Source organism: Gigantopelta aegis, chromosome 4, assembly GCF_016097555.1.
Source record: "Gigantopelta aegis isolate Gae_Host chromosome 4, Gae_host_genome, whole genome shotgun sequence".
NCBI lineage: Eukaryota > Metazoa > Mollusca > Gastropoda > Neomphalida > Peltospiridae > Gigantopelta > Gigantopelta aegis.
This window is the reverse complement of record NC_054702.1, coordinates 65,398,496-65,421,936: the sequence shown is the minus strand read 5'-3', so window position 1 is coordinate 65,421,936 and position 23,441 is coordinate 65,398,496. Positions and strand designations below refer to the sequence as shown.

General features: G+C 35.8%; 1 protein-coding gene across 1 annotated transcript in view; it reads left to right on the top strand.

Moving 5' to 3' along the window:
* Positions 1-23,441, top strand: part of LOC121370940 (gephyrin-like) — a 162,554-nt gene that overhangs the window by 80,399 nt on the left and 58,714 nt on the right. Inside the window, exons 11-12 of the mRNA XM_041496489.1 lie at positions 8,792-8,847; positions 20,607-20,785. Of these exons, the coding sequence (XP_041352423.1) occupies positions 8,792-8,847; positions 20,607-20,785 (235 nt within the window). The remainder of the gene's footprint in view (positions 1-8,791; positions 8,848-20,606; positions 20,786-23,441) is intronic.

Sequence of the window (23,441 nt, the reverse complement as noted above, 5' to 3'; positions counted from 1 at the left end):
TTCTCTATAACTAGTATTCTCTATAACTAGTATTCTCTATACCTAGTATTCTCTATACCTAGTATTCTCTATACCTAGTATTCTCTATACCTAGTATTCTCTATACCTAGTATTCTCTATAACTAGTATTCTCTATACCTAGTATTCTCTATACCTAGTATTCTCTATAACTAGTATTCTCTATACCTAGTATTCTCTATACCTAGTATTCTCTATACCTAGTATTCTCTATAACTAGTATTCTCTATAACTAGTATTCTCTATACCTAGTATTCTCTATACCTAGTATTCTCTATACCTAGTATTCTCTATACCTAGTATTCTCTATACCTAGTATTCTCTATACCTAGTATTCTCTATACCTAGTATTCTCTATACCTAGTATTCTCTATACCTAGTATTCTCTATACCTAGTATTCTCTATACCTAGTATTCTCTATACCTAGTATTCTCTATACCTAGTATTCTCTATACCTAGTATTCTCTATACCTAGTATTCTCTATACCTAGTATTCTCTATAACTAGTATTCTCTATACCTAGTATTCTCTATACCTAGTATTCTCTATACCTAGTATTCTCTATACCTAGTAGGTAAAACCAAAAATGATGTACATTGTAAGAAGGAAGGAAGGAAGTGTTTTATTTAACGACACACTCAACACATTTTATTTACGGTTATATGGCATCAGAGATATTGAAGGAGGAAACCCGCTGTCGCCATTTCATGGGCTACTCTTTTTGATTGGCAGCAAGGGATCTTTTATATGCGCCATCCCATAGACAGGATAGCACATACCACGGCCTTTGATGTACCAGTCGTGGTGCACTGGCTGGAGCGAAAAATAGCCCAATGGGCTATTGTAATAAATAAAATATATTGTATGTTGTACATGAGTTGTTTAGAGACTCTCATGCAGTTTAGAGTGGCATGCATGGACTGCTGCCATGAATTTTGATACTCTGGACAAAATAAATATAAATAACGATGACAGTTAAAGGGACAGACTCTAGTTTTTAAACACTACAGCATATTTTTCACTATGAACGCCGTTTATGATCACTGAAATCAAACATTGCTTATATTTTATTGTTTAAATTATCCATTTCTGTAGAACCGAAATGTTTCTGGTCATCCTGGTGTTTATAATACCTAAAAAAATTAATTTTTTATATTTTTAAAAACGCATGTGCGTCTGAGAAGTAATGGTTATTGATTTGAGTTATAGTCTATTTTTAAGGATATTTCCCGGTTTCAGCATCACAGACTCTTCTTTCACTCTATTATAACTTTATCCAAATGTTTGTTAATTAACTAAACTTAATGTCTATTTTTTACGTGTTAAAACTAGGGTCTGCACCTTTAAAAACAAAAATATGACTGTCTACTCAAATATATGATGATAAATTGTGATTTGAGACCATGAACAGAACATTTTGATGTCATTTGTTTAGAGAGTGATAAAATGACATCTTGTATTTAAAACTCAACATTTCAATCATCTCTGGAAGCCTGTGTTCTGTGGCAATGAGTGTAATGAAGTTAAAGTTAAAATGTGTTTTGTTTTACAACACCACTAGAGCATATTGATTTATTAATCATTGGCTATTGGATGTGAAACATTTGGTTATTTCAACATATAGTCTTAGAGAGGAAACCCGCTACATTTTTCCATTAATAGCAATGGATCTTTTATATGCACCATCCCACAGACAAGATAGCACATACCACGGCCTCCCCAGAGTGTAATGAAGACCACCTACTAGTAGATTGATATTTAGATTTTCCATGTTAAACACTGAGTGTCTACTTATTTGTATCATTGTCGGAATTAATAATACATGTTTACTTGACATGAATTAGGTTCTATAAATGTATTATTTACATCAGAACCTGTTTTCAATTTGTCGGTAACAAAAAGATATTTTGATCAGGGATTAAGCTGGACACCAAATTTTTTAGCAATTTGGTCGGAATGTCTGCAGCCAAATAGAAAATGTAGCCAGGGCTTCTAGATTATGGTAGTCCCACTCCCATGGCTAGTGATATTCAGTGTTGGGCTAGTAAATAACTTCTATAACTAGCCCAATGGCTAGTGGAAAAAAACCTTGTCAAATGCTGCATTTAAGTGTTATTTTGTAAATAAGAATATCCTGCCCCCTCTTCCCACCCTCTTTAGGTGACATATTTGATGTTTACTATTAGTAAAATGGTATTTATTTAAAGTAGGGCTAGTGAATTTTTAATCATGGCTAGTCAATTTTTTAAATCACTGATCCCATGGCTAGTGGATTTTTATAAAATTCTAGAAGCCCTGATGTAGCAGTACGTTTACAAACGAGAGAATTTTCAATTTAGTTACACTGAAACAAGAGGATACTAATCTCTTTATCATATAATCTCAAGCTTAATACAACATGTTTTTTGTAAACTGTACACACAACTTAAAAATAAACTTGTGTGTAACGGGGTTGTTTTGTTGTTGTTTTTTTGGGGGGTGGGGGTTCTGAATGCTGGACAGCTTTCAGTGTAAATTTTCTGTTGAAATGTTTTTGAATGATGACTATGAATGTATACATCAATTATAGAGTGTCTCCATAGTAGATTTGTTTAAATGTCTATATAAACAAAGTGCCATGACCTCGATTAAATTACATCTAATCTGCAAAGTTATCAAATTCTGAAAGTATATGATCTGAAAAATATCACATACCTTGGTTACACTGGATATGCTAGCTAATATATGATACATATTTATTTTATTTGTTGTGAATTGGTAATAAGATTTATTTGAGAGCTATTGCTCTTGTTCCCCATCACTCCCATGAGGCTAGTTCAAGGAGAGTCATTTTACCTTCCCTTAGCATGTGAATTTTTTATTATTTTTTAAGTACTACAAAAGGATTAAATATGGTAATATCTTTAATAAATCACTGTAAACTATCCTAGGGAAATAATTAGTAATTCCTCTCAATATGATTCATGGCGAGGTCTGCATTTGTCAAACAAACCGGCCTCGGTGGCGTCGTGGCAGGCCATCGGTCTACAGGCTGGTAGGTACTGGGTTCGGATCCCAGTCGAGGCATGGGATTTTTAATCCAGATACCGACTCCAAACCCTGAGTGAGTGCTCCGCAAGGCTCAGTGGGTAGGTGTAAACCACTTGCACCGACCAGTGAACCATAACTGGTTCAACAAAGGCCATGGCTTGTGCTATCCTGCCTGTGGGAAACGCAAATAAAAGATCCCTTGCTGCCAATCGGAAGAGTAACCCATGTAATGGCGACAGTGGGTTTCCTCTCAAAATCTGTGTGGTCCTTAACCATTGTCTGACGCCATATAACCGTAAATAAAATGTGTTGAGTGCGTCGTTAAATAAAACATTTCTTTCTTTCTTGTCAAACAACAGCTTAAACCCTACTTTTTTTTCTTCTTTTTTTTCTTTTTTTAAAGATTTATTGCCCCCAGAACATAGGCAGTGAATCCTACTTAATAATGAATCCTACTGGGAAATATATTTTCTATTGTTTCTTCCAACAATGCAAAAAACCCGAAAACAAAGACACTTTTGTGTCGTGGGTAAAACTCCTCAACAATGGCAAAATATATACACCTGGTGTACATAATCTGCCAATATCTAACATCTTCACATTTGAAATATGTCTACATTCAGCAAAATAACCTTTTAATCAAATTTATTTTCTGCAAATGTCACTTTAAAAAAAATTGTCATAGGCAGGCTCAAAATTGCCATCGGTGGGCTGTTTCACCCATGGCAATTCTTTAAAAAATTGCCGTGGAAGACAAATTCTTAAGTTCAAGCCCTGAATTGATGTATTTTTTAAAAAGATTTTAACATAATCCTAAGATTATACATTGTTTTACATAAGTTAGATTTATTATAATTACCACAGATTTTATAAATTATTTACTTCATTCAAATGGAGGGCGAGAGGTAGCCCAGTGGTAAACTACTCGCTTGATGCATGATCAGTCTAGGATTGATCCCTGTTGGTGGCCCATTGGGCTATTTGTCATTCTAGCCAGTGCACCACAACTGGTATATCAAAGGCCATAGTATGTGCTATCCTGTCTGTGGGATGGTGCATGTAAAAGATCCATTGCTACTAATAGGAAAATGTACTGTGTTTCCTCTCTAAGACTACATGTGTATATGTCAAAATTAACAAATGGTTGACATCCAATAGCTGATGATTAATAAATCAATGTGCTCTAGTGGTGTTGTTAAACAAAATGAACAAAACAAAATCATTCAAATGGTAGAATGTTCATTCTAGAGAAGGATCATAATGGGACTCAGTTTGTACAGACTATTTGCCCCAATTTACTGTTGACTGCAGAGCTTCGCTTGTGCTGTTTTTAATGTTTCTGTTTTTAATGTTACTGTTATTGTAAGCTTGTACTACAAAAAATTAACTTTGATTACTTAAGGTCAGACATCTTATATGAAAACAAGTTAAGCCCAGATGTACAATGTACCTTTCCCTGTTACTGCACATGGTAGGTCGTCCCAGGGGCCTCATTTCTTTGCCCTTTCCGTCTGAAAACGAGAAAACATTCTGATTAAGTTAACATTTTATGGCAGCCCAGCTGAAGTACAACACATCAGCTAATTTGGCATCTAATGAAATGGAGGAATGGTCTTGCAGTGTCAGATTTTAGAACCATGTGTAGTATTCAACTTAGTAACTACATGTGAAATTATATTGAAGGATTGTCTATTATTTCTTTTACGTTCATCTGGGTATGAACCAAAAACAAAATCATCCAACAACTCTGAGAATTGGCGAAGCCGTTCACACATAAGTTTTTGCAATGATTTTTTTTTTTTCGTTCATACCTAGATGAGCGTAAAAGAAAAGGCAGATAATCTTTATAATTAAATTTAAAACATACTTACTAATAATAACGTTTAAAAGTTCATATTTTATTTTAAATTATTTTTGATCCATAAACAATAACGCTCAATAAGACAAAAAAAACAAAAACAATTTTTTTTATTTATTTAACAACGCACTCAAGACATTTTATTTACAGTTATATGGCATCAGACATGGTTAAGAACCACACAGATATTGAGAGAGGAAACCCGCTGTCGCCACTTCATAGGCTACTCTTTTCAATTAGCAGCAAGGGATCTTTTATATGCACCATCCCACAGACAGCGTAGTACATACCATGGCCTTTGATACACCAGTTGTGGAGCACTGGCTGGAATGAGAAATAGCCCAATGGGTCCACCGACGGGGTACTTACTAATAAAAATGTTTAAAAGTTAATATTTTATTTAAAATTATTTTTGGTCCATAAACAATAACGCTCAATAAGACAAAGAACCAATATAAAATGTATGTTCTCTAACAATTATAATTTTTACGCTCATCGAGAAGTGAACAAAACTCCCCTTGCTGTGGCTGGATGACGGTTTTTTGTGGAATGAAGTCAGAGAAATTTAATCATATGTGGTCATGTGGGATAGAAAAAGTACACCCAAGGTGGTGGAAGTGTTGACCCGGGATGAGGCTTGCCGAGTCCCAGGATCGAAATTTTGGCCACCGACCACCATCATATTTGCCGGTTCTGTTTCATGTGTTAAATATAATTTTAGCACTAAAAATTAACAAGATAGCTTTTATAATGAAGGTTTTAATAACAGAATATCAATCTAAACCTAACCAACTCACGTCATATATTACTAACGCCGTAATACTTCCCCATGTTAAATTCATTGATGTCAAAGCCCATGCAAGAGAATTAGTCCTCATGGGCTGACATCATAGAATGGGTCTGTCTTACATAGCTAGAGATGGGAGAAATGTGTGTGTGTGTGTGTGTGTGTGTGTGTGTGTGTGTGTGTGTATATATATATATATATATATATATATATATATACTGACACACATTGAAAACGCAAAACAGATATTTTTCAATATTTTGTTGTGATTAATGAAAAATATATTTATTGGACTTAAAATGACAATTTAAGAGAGGAAGCCATTGATTGGTACATTTGTCTGGGTTTTAATCCTGGATTTTTTCTCATTACACATACAATAGCAGAAACACACAAAATGGTGTGAAATGCGTTCACTACATGCTCAATCATGCTGCATGCAATGCACGTGAAATGCCAGTATGTGGACACATAAAAGTCACGTAACAGTGTCATATTCCTCGTCACATTAAGAATGCCACGACTCAGAGAACAACAAAGGGAGCGAGCATTGGGCATGGTTCAAGGGGGGACTTCGCAAAGCCAAGTTGCTAGGACTATCAGAGTCCATCCATCAACTATTGGACGACTTGTTGAACGTCATCAACAGACCGGGAGTGTCCGTGATCGACCTCGACCTGGTCAGCGTCCCATTATGACCCCATGCCAAGATCGGCAGATTCGACAACACCACCTCCGTGACCGGTTCAGAACTGCAACAATAACAGCAAGCAACACAATAGGACGTCATGGAAGGCCTATCCATCCAATGACGGTCATCCATCGACTCAGAACGGCAGGACTCAGATGCAGACGCCCGTACAACGGTAACATCATGACACCGCGATATCGTGCTGCGAGACTACAGTTTGCTCTCCAGAATGGTAATCATCCACCAGCCTTTTACCGGAGCATTGTTTTCTCAGATGAGTCCCGTTTCTCTGTCTCCTTTGCTGATGGAAGAGCACGTGTGTACAGGAGACTCCATGAACGGTACGCTGACGGATGTGTGAGGGAACGTGATCGGTTTGGCGGCGGTTGTCTGATGGTATGGGAGGCAATCAACTGTGATTTCAGGAGTGATCTCATCATTGTCCACGATGCCCTTACAGCCCAGCGTTATGTTGACGTTATTCTAAGACCAGTTCTCCAGCCACTTTTGTGCCGTCACTGAAGACCAGGAGGTCCCCTTCTGTTTCAACAAGACAATGCTCGTCCACATACTGCAAGAATTACCCAAGCATTCCTGCAACAAGCCAGTATCACCGTTATGAACTGGCCTGCCGTTTCACCGGATTTGAACCCAAATGAACACATGTGGGATGAGTTAGGACATCATGTCACTGCCAGCCACCACCACATAACGTCGCTGAGCTTGCACAGGCGTTGCAGGATGAGTGGAGGAACATTCCTGTGGCTTACTTGAGATGTTTGTGCCAATCCTTTCCCCGATGTCTTCACGCATGCTCACGGGCCAATGGTCAACACACCAGATACTGACCTTGATATGGGGGGGGGGGGGGGGGGGGGGGGGGGTGTTTGAACTTTTCTATTACGAATGCAACTCGATTACCGATGATAACTGGCCATGTTTCCATGTGAATGTATCTCATGAATACCAGTCATTAATGTCATATTACATTATCTGTCAATTCATTAATAGTTTGTCGTTATTTGCAATGAAAAGTTGTTTTTGCATTTTCATTGTGTGTCAGTATAGTTGGAAAATGCTTATCCTTACCAATATGATGAACTTTGTATTTTCTTAGTTAATCAAAATGCAACAAAATACAATCGAGCATATTTTGAATCAGACATTTGTTTTAATGTATTGTAGAGTAAATATATGGAAATAATAATTCCCTGTATGTTAGCTATCAGTTAACTGTATGCTAATTTAAAATGTGCTGAGGAAGTGTTTTTATTTAACGACACACTCAACACATTTTATTTACAGTTATATGGCGTCAATATATGGTTACAGACTACACACATATTGAGAGAGAATACCCGCTGTTGCCACTTCATGGGCTACTCTTTTCGATTGGCAGCAAGGGATCTTTTATGTGCACCATCCAACAGACAGGGTAGTACATACCATGGACTTCGAAATTTGTTAAGATGAGATATTCCTTCTGTCCAGGACAGGCAGCTACATGTATGTTGCTTGTCCAGGATAATCATTAATGCTTTAACCTTAAATACAAAATAAACTCACCAACATCATAAAGTATATGAAAACAATTTCTGCCAAAATACTTTTGGACCTAGATATGACAGCCACACCACCCACACATTACATACATAAAATGGAAAACTGATTAAACAAATGGCATGGTTAACAAAAAGTATAGCCTTAAAACGACAGATTTATTTCATTTTGGTCACTGGCGTTTTCATGCTCATGTTTTGTCACATTATATTCCAGCCATTCCCCAGGTGCTCATTGCTTTCTAAATTCTAGCAGCCAGTTGCGCACATTAATCGGGTTGTCTTTGCCATCTTCTTAATAAAACCAGAGATTTCTCTAGGTGTTTGTGTGTTTTCAATGTTCCCATACTAAATACTTTGGAAAACCATCACTATTTATCCAAAATGTAAAATTTAAGCAGATCAGTTTGTTAACGAAATAAAACACTGAGTATTAACTACCCTTGGGGCGTACAGAAGGGGTCATCCTATAGATCAGCTGAAGGAGTCGACGTGTGATGGAGCTATTATTGCCAATAAAAGTGTCTGTAATCTACTTACACTCTTATTTATTGTGCTCTACCAAAGCCAGCCCAAGAAGCAGAATGTTGTAATTTAACCCATTTTCATGTAAATACGGTAATTAAACATGTGCCTTTAGCATTATTGTGGAGGGTGAGGTAGGTGAGGGGGAGTTTGATGGGGTTTTTTGTGTGGGTGGGTGGGGAGGGAGGGAGTGGGGTGAGGTAGGTGAGAGAAAGTTGATGGTTTTTTGTGTTTTTTTAAAAAGTGTATTTGTGTTGGCAATTCAGTAAAATAATATTAAATGCTAAATTAATAATTGAAATGACTTTACTAATGTTTTCAGCATCTGATGGTGATGGACTTAGACAAGTAATGGGAGAATCTTCAGCTGGTGACATGGTAAGTTTTAAATGTATTGAAAACAAGCACACTACAGTCAAACTTCTGTTAACCAGCCACCTGAGGTGGACTCAGAGTGGCCTTATGGTACAATTTGCTGCTTGACTATCTGTCAGTTTGTACTGTATAAAAATGTTTAGGAGAATAGGTGATATCCCCGTTTTGATCAGAAGTCTGGCGAAGTAGGAGGATGTGACCATGATAGGTGTGCTTAAATAATTCTGTGTAGATGATAGTTTCAGAGAGGTGATTGGTGGGATTGTGTTTATTAATGCATTTATTTGGCCTCAAATTTACCATGTGTATGTATAACCCCATTTAATACATATACGATATCACATTTACCATACCAGTGTTTCTGCCAGAAAGAAATTTTTGGGTATGACACTATGGAATTGAATGCAACCACAGTCAACAGGGTTATGGGGGCCTCCACGAGAATGAAAATGTGTTAAGTTTAGGGTTGGGGTTACAAAAATCATACAGTAATGATAACAGTAATTAATTTTTTGGAAAAGTTACCTTTAAAAAAAAAAAAATTGCGTATGTCGCAATACCCATTTTACCCTCTGGCAGAAACCCTGCTGATACATGTACATATACACATGTAGAAAAGATTTATATGACAGCCGATGTTGATGTCAATTATTAAACAATAGTTTAAGCATGAATGTGATGATAGAAATCTGCTACATATGTTATTCTTTTACTACCAGTAAGGAATCATTGTATTGATTCAATATAGAAGTTTGTTTAATCATTTATAACCAGAAATATATTATTAAATGTAAAGTTTTTCTTCATATCCAGAAATAGGAAGGAAATGTTTTATTTAACGATGCATTCAACACATTTTATTTACGGATATATGGCGTCGGATATCCAGAAATAGTTTTTCTTCATATCTAGAAATAGTTTTTCTTCATATCTAGAAATAGTTTGTTAAAGAATGTACGTGAATGTGATAAAGAAATGATACAGTTTAATGTTTTATTTACACATATTTCTTCGTCACTTTATAATAGTTGCTAATATCTTGAAGTTTTAAATTGAAAACATGTTTGAGCATTCACATGCTATGATTTATTTATTTATTTATATTTAAAAAAAAAAAAAAATCATTTATTTTTATTTTAAAACTTTTATTTATATAAAAGATTTTTTATGTTTTTGAACTCTTTTCCGGACCATTTTGAGGACTGACAGGTCTATCTACATGTTTACACAGTGTTTTTATTATGTTTAATGAAAGATCGGACTGAGCGATGCGCCACCTATCAACAAGTAGCAGGCTCTCTCCCCTTACACTCCGCCAGCCTATCAACAGGCCGGCAATAACTTCCAAACAGATTATGAGAACCCTGGAATGCGCTATTTAGCCACATCCATCTTGTTTATTGTGGCTCCCATTTCAAAAGGTCATGGGGGTAAAGATATTTGATTTTACTCTTGTTGATACCAGAATGGCTCACACAGTTTTTGCCGTGGAAAATGGTTATTTTTTGATTTGCCAAACAAATTCTGTCTATTTGGATTGCTTATCGGTGGATTGTGTGAGTGTTTCCCTGACTTACAAATTGGATTTGCCAGATATGTTTTTCCTTCAAGCTGAGTCTCCTGCTTGGACTCCTGAAATACGCTCTCCACAAATAAACCGTGGCTCTCGGAACGTTTTCCAGGCAAATACCAGTGGAAACAGAACTGCCCCCAACTGTCACGTGTACATGTATATTGGTCAGGGCAATGATTTCTTTTTCTTTATTAGATGGAGTTTTATTTGCCTGTTAATAAATAGTTTTAGGAATGTTAGATTTATCTTTCCCTTTTATACACCTCTGTGAGTATCTGTCCATTTCAGTTAGGGCGGAATGTAGACCAGTGGTAAAGCACTTGCTTGATGCACGGACAGTGTGGGATCGATCCTCATTGGTGGGCCTATTGGGCTATTTCTCGTTCCAACTAGTGCACCATGACTGGTATATCAAAGGCTATGGTATGTACTACCCTGTCTGTGAGATGATGCATATAAAGGATCCCTTGCTAGTAATGGGAAAATGTAGCAGGTTTTCTCTCTAAGACTATATATCAAACTTACCAAATGTTTAACATCCAATAGCCTATGATTAATAAATCAGTGTGCTCTAGTGGTGGTGTTAAACAAACAAACTGTTCATTTCAATGCACAAAAGCAGAACACAGTTGCAGTTTTAAACAATAATTTTCTATTTATTTTAAAATTGATTTTTTTTCAGATTTTGACTTGGACATTTTCTGTTTATGTATATTTATGGGGAGATTACTGCGAAAATGGCAGTTGTCCCTCTTGACCCTTTGCTAGTTACAGATACTATGTCTATGATGTCACAGTTTTCTGTGTGTGTATACGTTTTGTAATTTTAGCATGACCGAATTACATGGTGATTGACCTGTCCATTTATTTTAGCATGACCGAATTACATGGTGATTGACCTGTCCATTTATTTTAGCATGACCGAATTACATGGTGATTGACCTGTCCATGTATTTTAGCATGACCGAATTACTTGGTGATTGACCTGTCAATTTATTTTAGCATGACCGAATTACATGGTGATTGACCTGTCCATTTATTTTAGCATGACCGAATTACATGGTGATTGACCTATCCATGTATTTTAGCATGACCGAATTACATGGTGATTGACCTATCCATGTATTTTAGCATGACCGAATTACATGGTGATTGACCTATCCATGTATTTTAGCATGACCGAATTACATGGTGATTGACCTATCCCCATTTATTTTAGCATGACTGAATTACATGGTGATTGACCTATCCATTTAAAGACAAATAGATACAGACCTCTGAGAATTGAAAATCTGCGTGACCCATTTATCGGTGATGCAGAAATAAATCCAGGTAACCCATTTCCATTTTGAGTAACCCGTTATATCCAAGTAAATGGTGCTCCAAATTTTGCACAAACAAAAAATAGGTTACGCAACTTAGATTTGTACGAGCAACACCTGAACGAAACAATCATTCTGGCAGTTTTCAGTTTCAGAGACCTGATATACTGTGTTGTTATCTTAGTATGGTCTCCAATTTGAGTGGATGTATTGTGTTGAATCAGGAGCTATTGTTATAAACACTGATGGGTGCTAACAGTCAGTACATCCAAGTCCATGGTACGTAGGTATACTACATCCATGGTATGTACTATCCTGTTGATTAGAAAGTGCATATAAAAGATTCCTTCCATGCAAGTCGTAGTACTAGCAGTTTATTAACAGCAGCCTTGTTTCATCTCTTAAACACTAACCCAGTAACCTGGAATGGAAGCGTCGTCACATTCCCAGGTCATGAACCTTAATTGGATAAAAAATCACAGAAAATACATTACCATTATTGTAATGGGAATACAGAAATACTTACCATCATAATTATTTCAATGCCTAATGTGATCTTTGTACTCGCATACTTGGTAACACAAACACACCACATTTTATGCTCTCTGTGTGTACATGGATAAAGATCTTCTTTGGTAGGAAATATCTCATCTATCTTTATTGCCAGAACGTGGTTGCTCATATCCCAGATAGAAATAAACACAGCACACACACGGCTCTTAATAAGAGTGCACTAACACACCGTTTAATCAGCACTTCATTTATTTTTGTCCTTCGTTTTGTTTACACAATGGACATTTTTATAGTCAAGATGCATCTAAATATGAGGATGTGTTGAGAAAAACGGAGCATATGTTTGTAAGAGAGCACGTGCATGCTGATATACACTGTAACATGCTGCTCGTAACTTACAAGTCAACATTCGCTTGTGAAACATTAAAAATACTATTTTTATATTAATAAAGGAAATCTAGAATGAAATTGCTTGGGATTGAAAGGTTTTTTTTGTTTGTTTTTTTGGTTTGTTGTTGTTGGTTTTTTTTTTTTTGGGGGGGGGGGTAAAAGTTACATAAACTGAACTTACTTATTCACAGAAAGACAAGTAAAGGGGATTTTTGAAGGGTTCATTTTAATTATGGTTGTATGGTTACGGATCACACAAATAATGAGAGGAAACTTGCTGTCCTCACTATCATCTATGTACTACTCTCTTCAATTACCAGCAAAGGATTCCACAGACAGGATAGCACATACCACAGCATTTGTTACACCAGTTGTTCATCTCTGACTGGAACAACAAATGTAGCCCAATGGGCCGGCCCACTGATGGGGATCCTAGATCTGAGATTGATCGTGCATCAAGCAAGCGTTTTACCACTGGGCTACATATCATGCCATTTCCATTATTTCTATTTCTTGATACCAAGTTTTCTGGAATTATTTGTCCTTTACATCACTGTTGAAAATATTTACACATGAAATATGCTAAAACTACAATACATTTTCTTTTATTTGCCATTTATATCTTGTTTCTATTATATTCTATTATATGCATTTACAGTGTTAGCAAATCTTAAAGACTGTCCTAACTTCTAAACCGTGTGTGTATGGATCTTAAGTTGGTTAAAGAATGTGAGGGGTGGTGTTTTTAAAAATAGATTTTACTTTACAGTTTATTTATGTATATACAACATGTCTAGCAGTAAAGATATGAAGGTTCCAGTTCAGTAGAAAAAACAATCAAAAAGACATTTACAAGGATGGTAAAATATTTTATGTTTCTAATATTACTACAGCAGTGCATGCATACTTCAGTGTAGGTTTAAAAAAAGAGTATTGTTCAAGAAAACAAGAAATTCTTTTACACAAAATTTTTACGATAAAATCTAAATTGGAAAGCAAAATGGAACATCAATGTGTAATAATTTTCACACAAGACTGAAAATCTTTGTAAACATCTAAGATTAAAACATCAATGAAAAATACTTCAAGGCTTTTAAAAACAAAACAGTGCTTGATACATACTTACATAATGTATACACTGCATTCTTATCGGTTCCCATCAAATTAACTGAATTTGTTTTCACTACCATAAATGCAATAACAGATTTTAGATTGGGTAAAAATATTTTTATTTCCAGGTAAATGACATGAATGTTATAAGTATATAACACTGACCAAAAAAATGTGTTTGTTTTCTTATGTCAATCCTAAAAATAATATAGCTTTAAAAAGATTGAGAGAAAGAAAATAAATAGTTTACATGCATGCATATCTGCAGAATGTGGTATTTAGAACGTTTATAATTTTAAGGGGGAAAAAATGACAGACTTGTGGAGCCAGGAGAAAAAAAAAAGTGAAATAAAAATGTCTGCTGGGAAGATTCTGTCAGAATGTTTGCTAAAACACAGAGTGTAATGAGCCAGCACAAATGATGGAGAGTGAATGTTAAATTGTATTTTAAATCCCAGTGACCCGACCCTTTCATTTCTTTCCTTTGAATTCCATTCCATTTCTCTCCAATCTGCAGATCCTCCTTTTGTTAAACGTTTGCTATCCACCTCCCCAGCCCAGTCCCGGTCCCTCCAACCATGACAAGTGTTTGTCTCTTTTGGCTATACCAGTATATAACACACGCACATACACACCACCACCACCACCTCCACCACCACCACCATCTCTAATTACTCTCATGGATATTTGCAGTCTAACATATAATTATTTTAGTGGTAAATTCTGGCATTGTTAAGAGGTGGGGTAGAATCTAGCTCAGTGGGTAGAGCACTCGCTTGAGGTGCTTGCATCGTAGGATCAAACCACCTCAATGGACCCATTCTCTGACTGAGCTTTTCTCAACCAGTGCCCACCACTGGTATTTTAAAGGTCATGGTATGTGCTGTCCTGTTTGTGGGAAGGTGCATATAAACGATCCCTTGCTGCTAATGAAAAAAATGTAGATGGTTTCCTCTTAAAACTATGTGTAAGAAATTACCAAATGTTTGACATCCCAATAAATAAATCACTGTGTTGTAGTGGTGTAGTTAAACAAAACAAAACTTTAGCTTTGTTAAGAGACAGTTGTATAACCATCTAGTACATGTAGGCTATGCTCCCCTAAAATTGTCCTTCTAGGTCAGCTACAGTTCCCATGGAATCCACAGAAAATGAGTGAATTTATCTTTCGCCAAGTGCTTGAATATATTTTTGCACTCGAAGACCTTAAGGAAAGTTGGCTTTTGATGTTACCTTCATTAAATAAATTATGTTTTACTATCATTATGGGTTTGGGTGGGGTCTTTTATAATTCACTTACATGTATATAAAAGACTACTTTGTTCTAATAAAAAAAATAAAAAATTATTATACATTTTTGTCAGTTTAACGGTAGATTAAGTGTTACGATTTCCATGTTTGATACCCTACACATAGGACTATTAATCCTAGTAATATGCTGGAAGCCACTGCAAAAGCCTAATAAAGATTTCTTTTTCTTTTTGATGCGTTCTACAAAGAACATCCTTAAGAAAGGTTTTTTTGTATCATGACACACCATTTTAGTACAGTGTTAGTCCCATAATGCATGTGTTGTGTTTCACTAACTTCCGGCTGGGTCAACGTTCAAAGTGCACCCAACTAGTGGGTTTCTTCTATAGGACTCTATGTCAAAATTACCAAAAAATGGTTGATATCCCAACAGCCGATGATAAATAAATCAATGTGCTTTAGAGGTGATGTTAAAACAAAACAAACTTTAATATCCCTTGCTGCTGTTTGAAACAAGTAGCCCATTGAGTGGCAGCAGCAGGTTTCTTCTCTAATTGTCTGTGTGATCCTTAAAGATATATCTGATGCCATATCCTGAGTGAGTTTCTTTGATGACTTGTATAACCATATCTTGTGCTATATGCTATGTTGTTAGTATGTTTAATTGGTGTCAGCAAGATCTAGCTCAGTCGTTAGAGCGGCACTTTTCTGACGTGGAGGGGGGCAGGAGGTAGCCCAGTGGTAAATTACTCACTTGATGCACGGTTGGTTTGGGATCGAACCCCATTGGTGGGCCCATTAGGCTATTTCTCGTTCCAGCCAGTGCACCACGACTGGTATATCAAAGGCTGTGGTATGTACGTTCATGTCTGTGAGATGGTGCTTATAAAAAATCCCTTGCTACTAACGGAAAAAATTTAATGGGTTTCTTCTCTAAGACTATTTGTCAAAATGACCAAATGTTTGATATCAATAGCCGATGATTAATAAATCAACGTGCTCTAGTGGTGTCATTAAACAAAACAAACTTTAACTTTCCTTTTCTTTCCAAACATCATATCAAGCCTTACAACTTAAAGCCATAAAATGTAGAGCACAACTGCTATCTGAGTTCTTCACATTTGAAGTTATCATCTCACCTCATAAGCTCTAGGTGACTGATTTAATCATTAACTTTCTACAGGAAAGAAATTGAGTATAGGATGTACATTGACAAAAAGTCATTCTGAAAGCACAATATATGTAAATGACTGCAATTAACATTAACAATAATAACTCAATGATGTATCAAATACTGGGACCAGCTGGGGTTAAACCAGCTCTGCCAATGGAAAATGTTAAATATTTGAAGTGGACTATAAAAACTGCTTCTGATATGAAATGAAGGGGAGCTTGGGCAAGCAAACATGATCACGTACCTCAGATGTGAAAGACTGTATATTAAAACCGGCCTCAGCGCTGTTGTAGTTATAAGCCATAAGGCTGGTAGGTACAGAGTTCACATCCCGGTACCGGCTCCCACCCAGAGTGAGTTTTAATGACTAAATGGGTAGGTGTAAGACAACTACACCCTCTTCTCTCTCACTAACCACTAGCCCACTATTTTGGACAGATTGCTGAGGTGTGTGTCCAGGACAACATGCTTGAACCTTAATTGGATATAAGCATGAAAATAAGTTGAAATGAAATGTATATTAAAAGCTGTCACATGATGGGGAAATACTTGTTTTAAAAAATGGATAAAAGCTTTATTGCTAAATGGTTAGAGCAACTTATTTGGTGATGGGTTTCTTTTTAATCTTATGCACTGACGTAGACCTCTTATAGGTCGACAGCAGTGTGATTTTCAGGACCAGGACAGCATGCTCAAGCCATAGTTGGATATTTACCCCAAAATAGGCTACATCTTTATCACTGTTAAAAGCAGAATCTCTCTAAATTGATTGGTTTTTGGGGTCCCAGATCAACTAATAACGGGGAAATTAATGAACTGGACTCATTTGTCAAAATCAGTACGTTTTATTGGTCCCATATGGATCCATGAAAGATTAATCATCCAAATCACAAGATAAATCTTTTTTAAAAATATAAAAAATTCAAAAAATAAATAATAACCATGACATGTCTTGCATGACTATAGGATTATAAGAATATTAATACATTGGTTATTCCGGGTTCAGGGAGGGCAACGTATGGGAATGGAAGACACATGATATCCTCATAATAATTCCGTCAAAACTGATGTTATTTTTGAGGAACATGCCTACAGGTATGTCTAATATTAGTGGTACAGCAAACTTTAGTCTCTTGGGTTACGCAAGAGTTGTGTATTGTGTGTGTGTGTGTGGGGGGGGGGGGGGTGCAGATACAGGTTGAGCAGAAAATTTTGCTAAATTATTTATTGAATTTCAAAAATGTCAAAAAAACTACTTTATTTTCCAACAAAAAGTATGCCAAACTGAAATAAACTTTGCCAATTGTTTTTAAAATTCACATTTGGGGAATTTGGCAAGTGGCAGAGCAAGCCCTGAAATAGCAAAAAAAAGAAGAGAAATGTGTTATTTAATCACGCACTCAAAACATTTTATTTATGGTTATATGGCATCAGACATATGGTTAAGGACCACACAGATATTGAGAGAGGAAACCCACTGTTGCCACTTCATAGGCTACTCTTTTCGATTAGCAGCAAGGGATCTTTTATATGCACCATTCCACAGACAGGGTAGTACATACCACAGCCTTTGATATACCAGTCGTGGTACACTGGCTGGAACGAGAAATAGCCCAATGGGCCCACCGACGGGGATCGATCCTACACCAACCGCACATCAAGCGAACGCTGTACCACTGGGCTACATCCCACCCCCTGAAATAGCAATGAATTGGCTGGAATTAATGTTATTCCACCCTTTGGTCTTGACTGCATGATGTGTTTGTGACGTGGATCCTTCTCGGGGAAAATCAGCCCATGACAGCATTCTTGAACCTCTCTGACTATTGAACCCCCCCCCCCCCCCCCCCCAATAGTTCCCATCATAATAGTACTGGTTTGAACTGTTACAGGAACCAATGCAACAGTATGAGACCTGTGTGTGTGTGTTTAAGTTGAAAGGGAGAAAATTAAAAGAAACTTGCCTGTCCATCAGTGCCTATATGTTTTATGCTGTCAAGAGAGATGAATGATAAAGCTGTGAGGCTGTTTCATCTCTCGGCTGATCTCCCTGGTAAGGGGAGAATGTTATTAAACAAACTGGCTGGATATCAATTCATGTATGTGTGATCACAAATCAAAGCAAACAGTTTTGAACTCTTACAGGTGTTTTTTTTTTTTTCTCAACTGTTTTCACTGTGGCCCCTGTCAATATTCTGTGTGTTTCTTAGATTTAACATTATTATATTAGTTACGAAGAAAATATCTACAAGTTAAAGCCATTAGGTGCATGTATTTCAAGTGGGTTTTTTTTAGTATGTCTCATTGTTTATCAGTGTATGGAAAATTTATTAATATTCTTTTAACTGGTCCAGACTACTTTGAATCCATCAAGACCTTTTTAGTTTTAGTCTAATTTCTGTCAACATGTTATATCATTTTAAGATTATATCAATAAGTAATGAGCAAGATTTTAAAAGTAATATAATAAATTTTAAATTGCAGAATAATTCTGTATTATATATATAGGCTAATCCAAAAATCATAATTTTATTTATTATTTATTTATTTAGTTACTAAAAATAACCTTGCAGATAGTCAGACCTCATTAACCGAGGCTATATATATGGTCACCATGAATATAGCCTTTAAGTAACAAAAATGGCGGCTTCCATTAGGGTTGTATTTATGGAATTCATCTTTGTGTGTAATATTTAGTATGGTGTGTACATGGTAGTTGGCTAGATTTGAGTGCAAAGAGATACTTGAGAAATGTGGCATTGTGGTAAGTACGAAGAAGATGGTCAATGCATATGAAAAGAGAATAATTAAACGATCAGAAATTGTTAAAATTATATTATTTATTTATTTATTTCCCCAATATCTATGCATCTGCATCAATAAAATAAAATTAAGTGGCTTGGCTTTATAAAAATTCCCTCTAAGACTATATATCAAAATTACCAAATGTTTGACATCCAATAGCCAATGATTAATATATCAATGTGCTGTAGTAATGTCGTTAAACAAAACACTAAAAAACAAATTAAATAAAAATTCCACAAAATAAATATTTTAAATCGGTGTCATGATCCAAATATCCACTGCTTTGTGAATCCACCAATTCCATAAAAATTAAGGTTATTTCTAAGCTAATCGTAGGTTGTCTAGCTTTAATGTTTTAAAAACAAATCACAATGAAGCACGTGTAACGTGTGTGTCTCAATGATCATGATGTACATTGTATAAAACCAACAGGTTACTACCACACAGTAAATTGATCTCCAGCCGTAAACATTCCACAATGTTTTTGTGCCTCTTCGATTCTTTTAATGTCAAGTTTAATGTCTTCATAAATTATATATAACTCTTAATCAGTTGAATAAACATTTGCTCAAGCTGTCTCATAAAGAACCATTATTTATGTATTTATTATCCGTGTGGTTAAAAATAAACAGATAATGGATGTAAACATGTGTCTAAAAGCTTTCACTCACCTCTCATATTTGGAGATGAAGGTCCTGATAATTAATAGAAAGACTTTTGTCCTCGAGTAATATTGTAAACCTGTTTTAATTACATGTAAATAATCTACTACATGTACAGAGTGATTTGAAGTGATATTTGTTTTACTTAACATAAGTGTACATTGCATGCCATACAAACACTTGGATGGATATAAATTATATGATGACATACCGCATGGCAGGCAAATAGACTCAAGATATTATTATTAATTTTAAAAACAAGTAACTCCTTTTTTTCTTCTTTTTTTTTACTTTTTTACTTCTTTTCTTCTTTTTTTTTGCAAAAAAATTGTATTAAACTTAAAGGCATAGTCACAGGCCACTTACTTATTAAATGGCCTAACAAAGTATTACCTGAAAAAATATATATTAAATTTGTCCGTAAATGTATGTTTATTCAACCATCATACTCCACTTATTAATGACATTTTGTAAAAGTAAATGAATTTTGGCAATGGTCCATAATGCGATAGCTAGATTTGGTTTCTAAACATTAATGTAATTTTCATTTATTATCCATTTTTGGAGAAATAAGATCCTTAAATCTGTGACAGTATGCCTTTAAAAACACATTGCTCTTATCCCTGTAAGTTGATATTAATCATATTACCTCTGGTTCCAGAAATATCACAATTGATTTTGTTTTAGGATTGTGAAGGTCATTATCATACATATGTATATATACATGTATATAGTAGGTAGGGTGGGTTTTTTCAAATAACTAAAACAAAGTTTTACTGGATATAACTGTTAAAGACTAAAAAGGAGTCCGTCTTTTTATTAGAGCCAAAAAAAAGGTTTTGATTCTAAGATATATTTTTTTCTTCTTTGTTAAGAAAGGCATTAATCCTTGAAATTTTCTCATCATGTTTCTGCCTGAAAAGGAGTTAATCCCAGAAAATTGTGTGTTTTCTTTGTTACAGCCTGTAAAGGAGTTAATCCCGGGATTTTGTATCCGTGTCAACACAGGAGCACCGATCCCAGCAGGTGCTGATGCTGTAGTTCAAGTTGAAGACACAGTCTTGGTCAAAGATGATGATGACGGAAAGACAGAGATAGAAATTAGGATTGAAGTTCCTCCAAAAGTTAGCCAGGACATCAGGTTAAGAATAATATTAACACCTTTTTTTTCTTCTTTTTTTATTTCAATGTATTCCCATTGGTTGCTTTTGGTACATTTAGTGCTACGTTGTAACGGTACATTTTGGTTTAAAATGGCTGGAATTGCAAAGGGTACACAATGTTTAAAGTTAAGAGAACAAGCCTGCCTGTGCCGTATACACCAGGCCCTGTTCATTAGCAGCTGGAAATTAATCTATTAAATGTATTTTTGCTGCAGACAGGACAAAACATGACACATTTTAGAATATACCAATCTTGTAAGAACTGAGGAAAAAATGTCAGTGTTTTGACTTGAGGACATGACATCTATGATTTGAAAAAAAGAGTGAAATTTTGTTTTGTTTGATGACACCATTAGAGCACATTGATTTATTAATCATTGGCTATTGGATGTCCAATATTTGGTCATTCAGACAGTTTTAGAGAGGACACCCGATACATTTTTTTCCATTAATAGCAAGGGATTTTTTTAATGCACCATTCCATTGACAAGCTAGCACATACCAAGGATTTTGATATACCAGTCATGATGGACTGGCTGGAACATGAAATAGCCCAGTGGGCCACTTAAGGGGGATCGATCCTAGACCAACCACACTTAAGGCAAGCACTTCCTCACTGGGCTGTGTCTGGCTCCTCAATGATATAAATGCTAACTAAACTACTGATTGCTTATAATTGTGAACATTTTCTTATATCAAATTTCCTTCTGGTAAATAAATGCTCTGTTACTTTCAATATCTACCCATTGGGCTATTTCTCATTCCAGCCAGTGCACCACAACTTGTATATCAAAGGCCGTGGTATGTGCTATCCTGTCTGTGGGATGGTGCATATAAAAGAACCCTTGCTGCTAATCGATAAGAGTAGCCCATGAAGTGGCAACAGTGGGTTTCCTCTCTCAATATCTGTATGGTCCATAATCATATGTTCGACGCCATATAACTGTAAATAAAATGTGTTGAATGCATTGTTAAATAAAACTTTTCCTTCCTTCCTTTCTTCAATATCTAAGTAACCTAAATAATTTGTAAAATTATTTTTATCCATCATAATTAGTATGTCAAAAACCTTTTAAAACAAACCTGTTTGCTACAACCAAATCAACTCTTAAAAACATCTTCATACTAACATTTTATGAACTCTATTATTGCCCTTTTTTCCCCAAACCTTGAGACATTTTAAAGTGTACATGTGTAGCTACACATAGTTGGTGTCTAACTGTTATTATGACACTTTGAATGACAAGAAAATCTGCAGCTACAAAATAAGCTAAATACCTACCAAGTATCAACATGCAATCTTGAGATCTCTTTCATTGGGTTTCTCCCAAAGACAGGACAGCACAAATATAGTTCATATTCACCCATTTGTGGCATGCAGTTTTTCAGCCAACATGCAGTGCATTTTTCAAAAGTGGATCATGCAGAAATAAGTAGGATTCTTCATCATTACCATGGTACATACATGTATGTATGTCGGTATATCCCCTTGGTTTATTCATCTGTAAAGAGTTATTTATATTTTGCTTTCTCTTTTTAAACTTTATTGCAGGAAATGTAAAACATGGAATTAGTTCTGCCACATATAACCAGTACTGGTTGATTCTCTTTTAAGACATAATTTTCTCTAAGAAAAATACAAACATGTTTAGTGCTATGATACATTTGTGTGATGGAATATTGTCATCATGACAAACTAAGTAATGTTTAATACCTTGAGATCATCATAAAGAATACAGTGGTGGGTGGGGAGGAAATAGGATAATTTTTATGTCTGGGTGTTGTGGTAAATAAAACAATTTCAGGCTCCTGCCTAGAATTTTATAAATGTTGGAAATAATATGTCATTTCTTTTTTAAAGAGTGTGACATTAATAACTGTTAAAGTTTGTTTTGTTTAACGACACCACTAGAGCACATTGATTTATTAATCATCGGCTATTGGATGTTAAACATTTGGTAATTTTAACATATAGTCTTAAGAGAGGAAACCCGCTACATTTTTCCATTAGCAGCAAGAGATCTTTTATATGCACCATCCCACAGACAGGATAGCACATACATGTACACCGGCCTTCGATATACCAGTTGTGGTGCACTGGCTAGATAAAGAAATAGCCCAATGGGCAAACCGACAGGAATTGATCCTAAACCGACTGTGCATCAAGCGAGCACTTTACCACTGTGCTACGCCCCACCCTTTAATGACTGTTATGCTGATATAGTATTGTAGGTGATGTTCGGCAACAGCAGTGCTTTGTAGACTTTTGTAGTTCCTGTCAGGCTGTATAAGCATTCATGACAAGCCAATGGGAAGAGCTCTGGTTTTTGATTCTGACATCTTGAGCCTGTCAATCGTCCTCAGGAAAGACGAGTGGTGATCATTCCCGCTCCCCTGGTCACCTTGCGATAATGAAGGAAATGTTTTATTTAACGATGCACTCAACACATATTATTTATGGTTAGATGGCATTGGACATATGGTTAAGGACCACACATATATTGAGGGAGGAAATTCGCTGTCGCCACTTCATGGGATACTCTTTTCGATTAGCAGCAAGGGATCTTTTATATGCACCATCCCATAGACAGGATAGCACATACCATGGCCTTTGATGTACCAGTCATGGTGCAC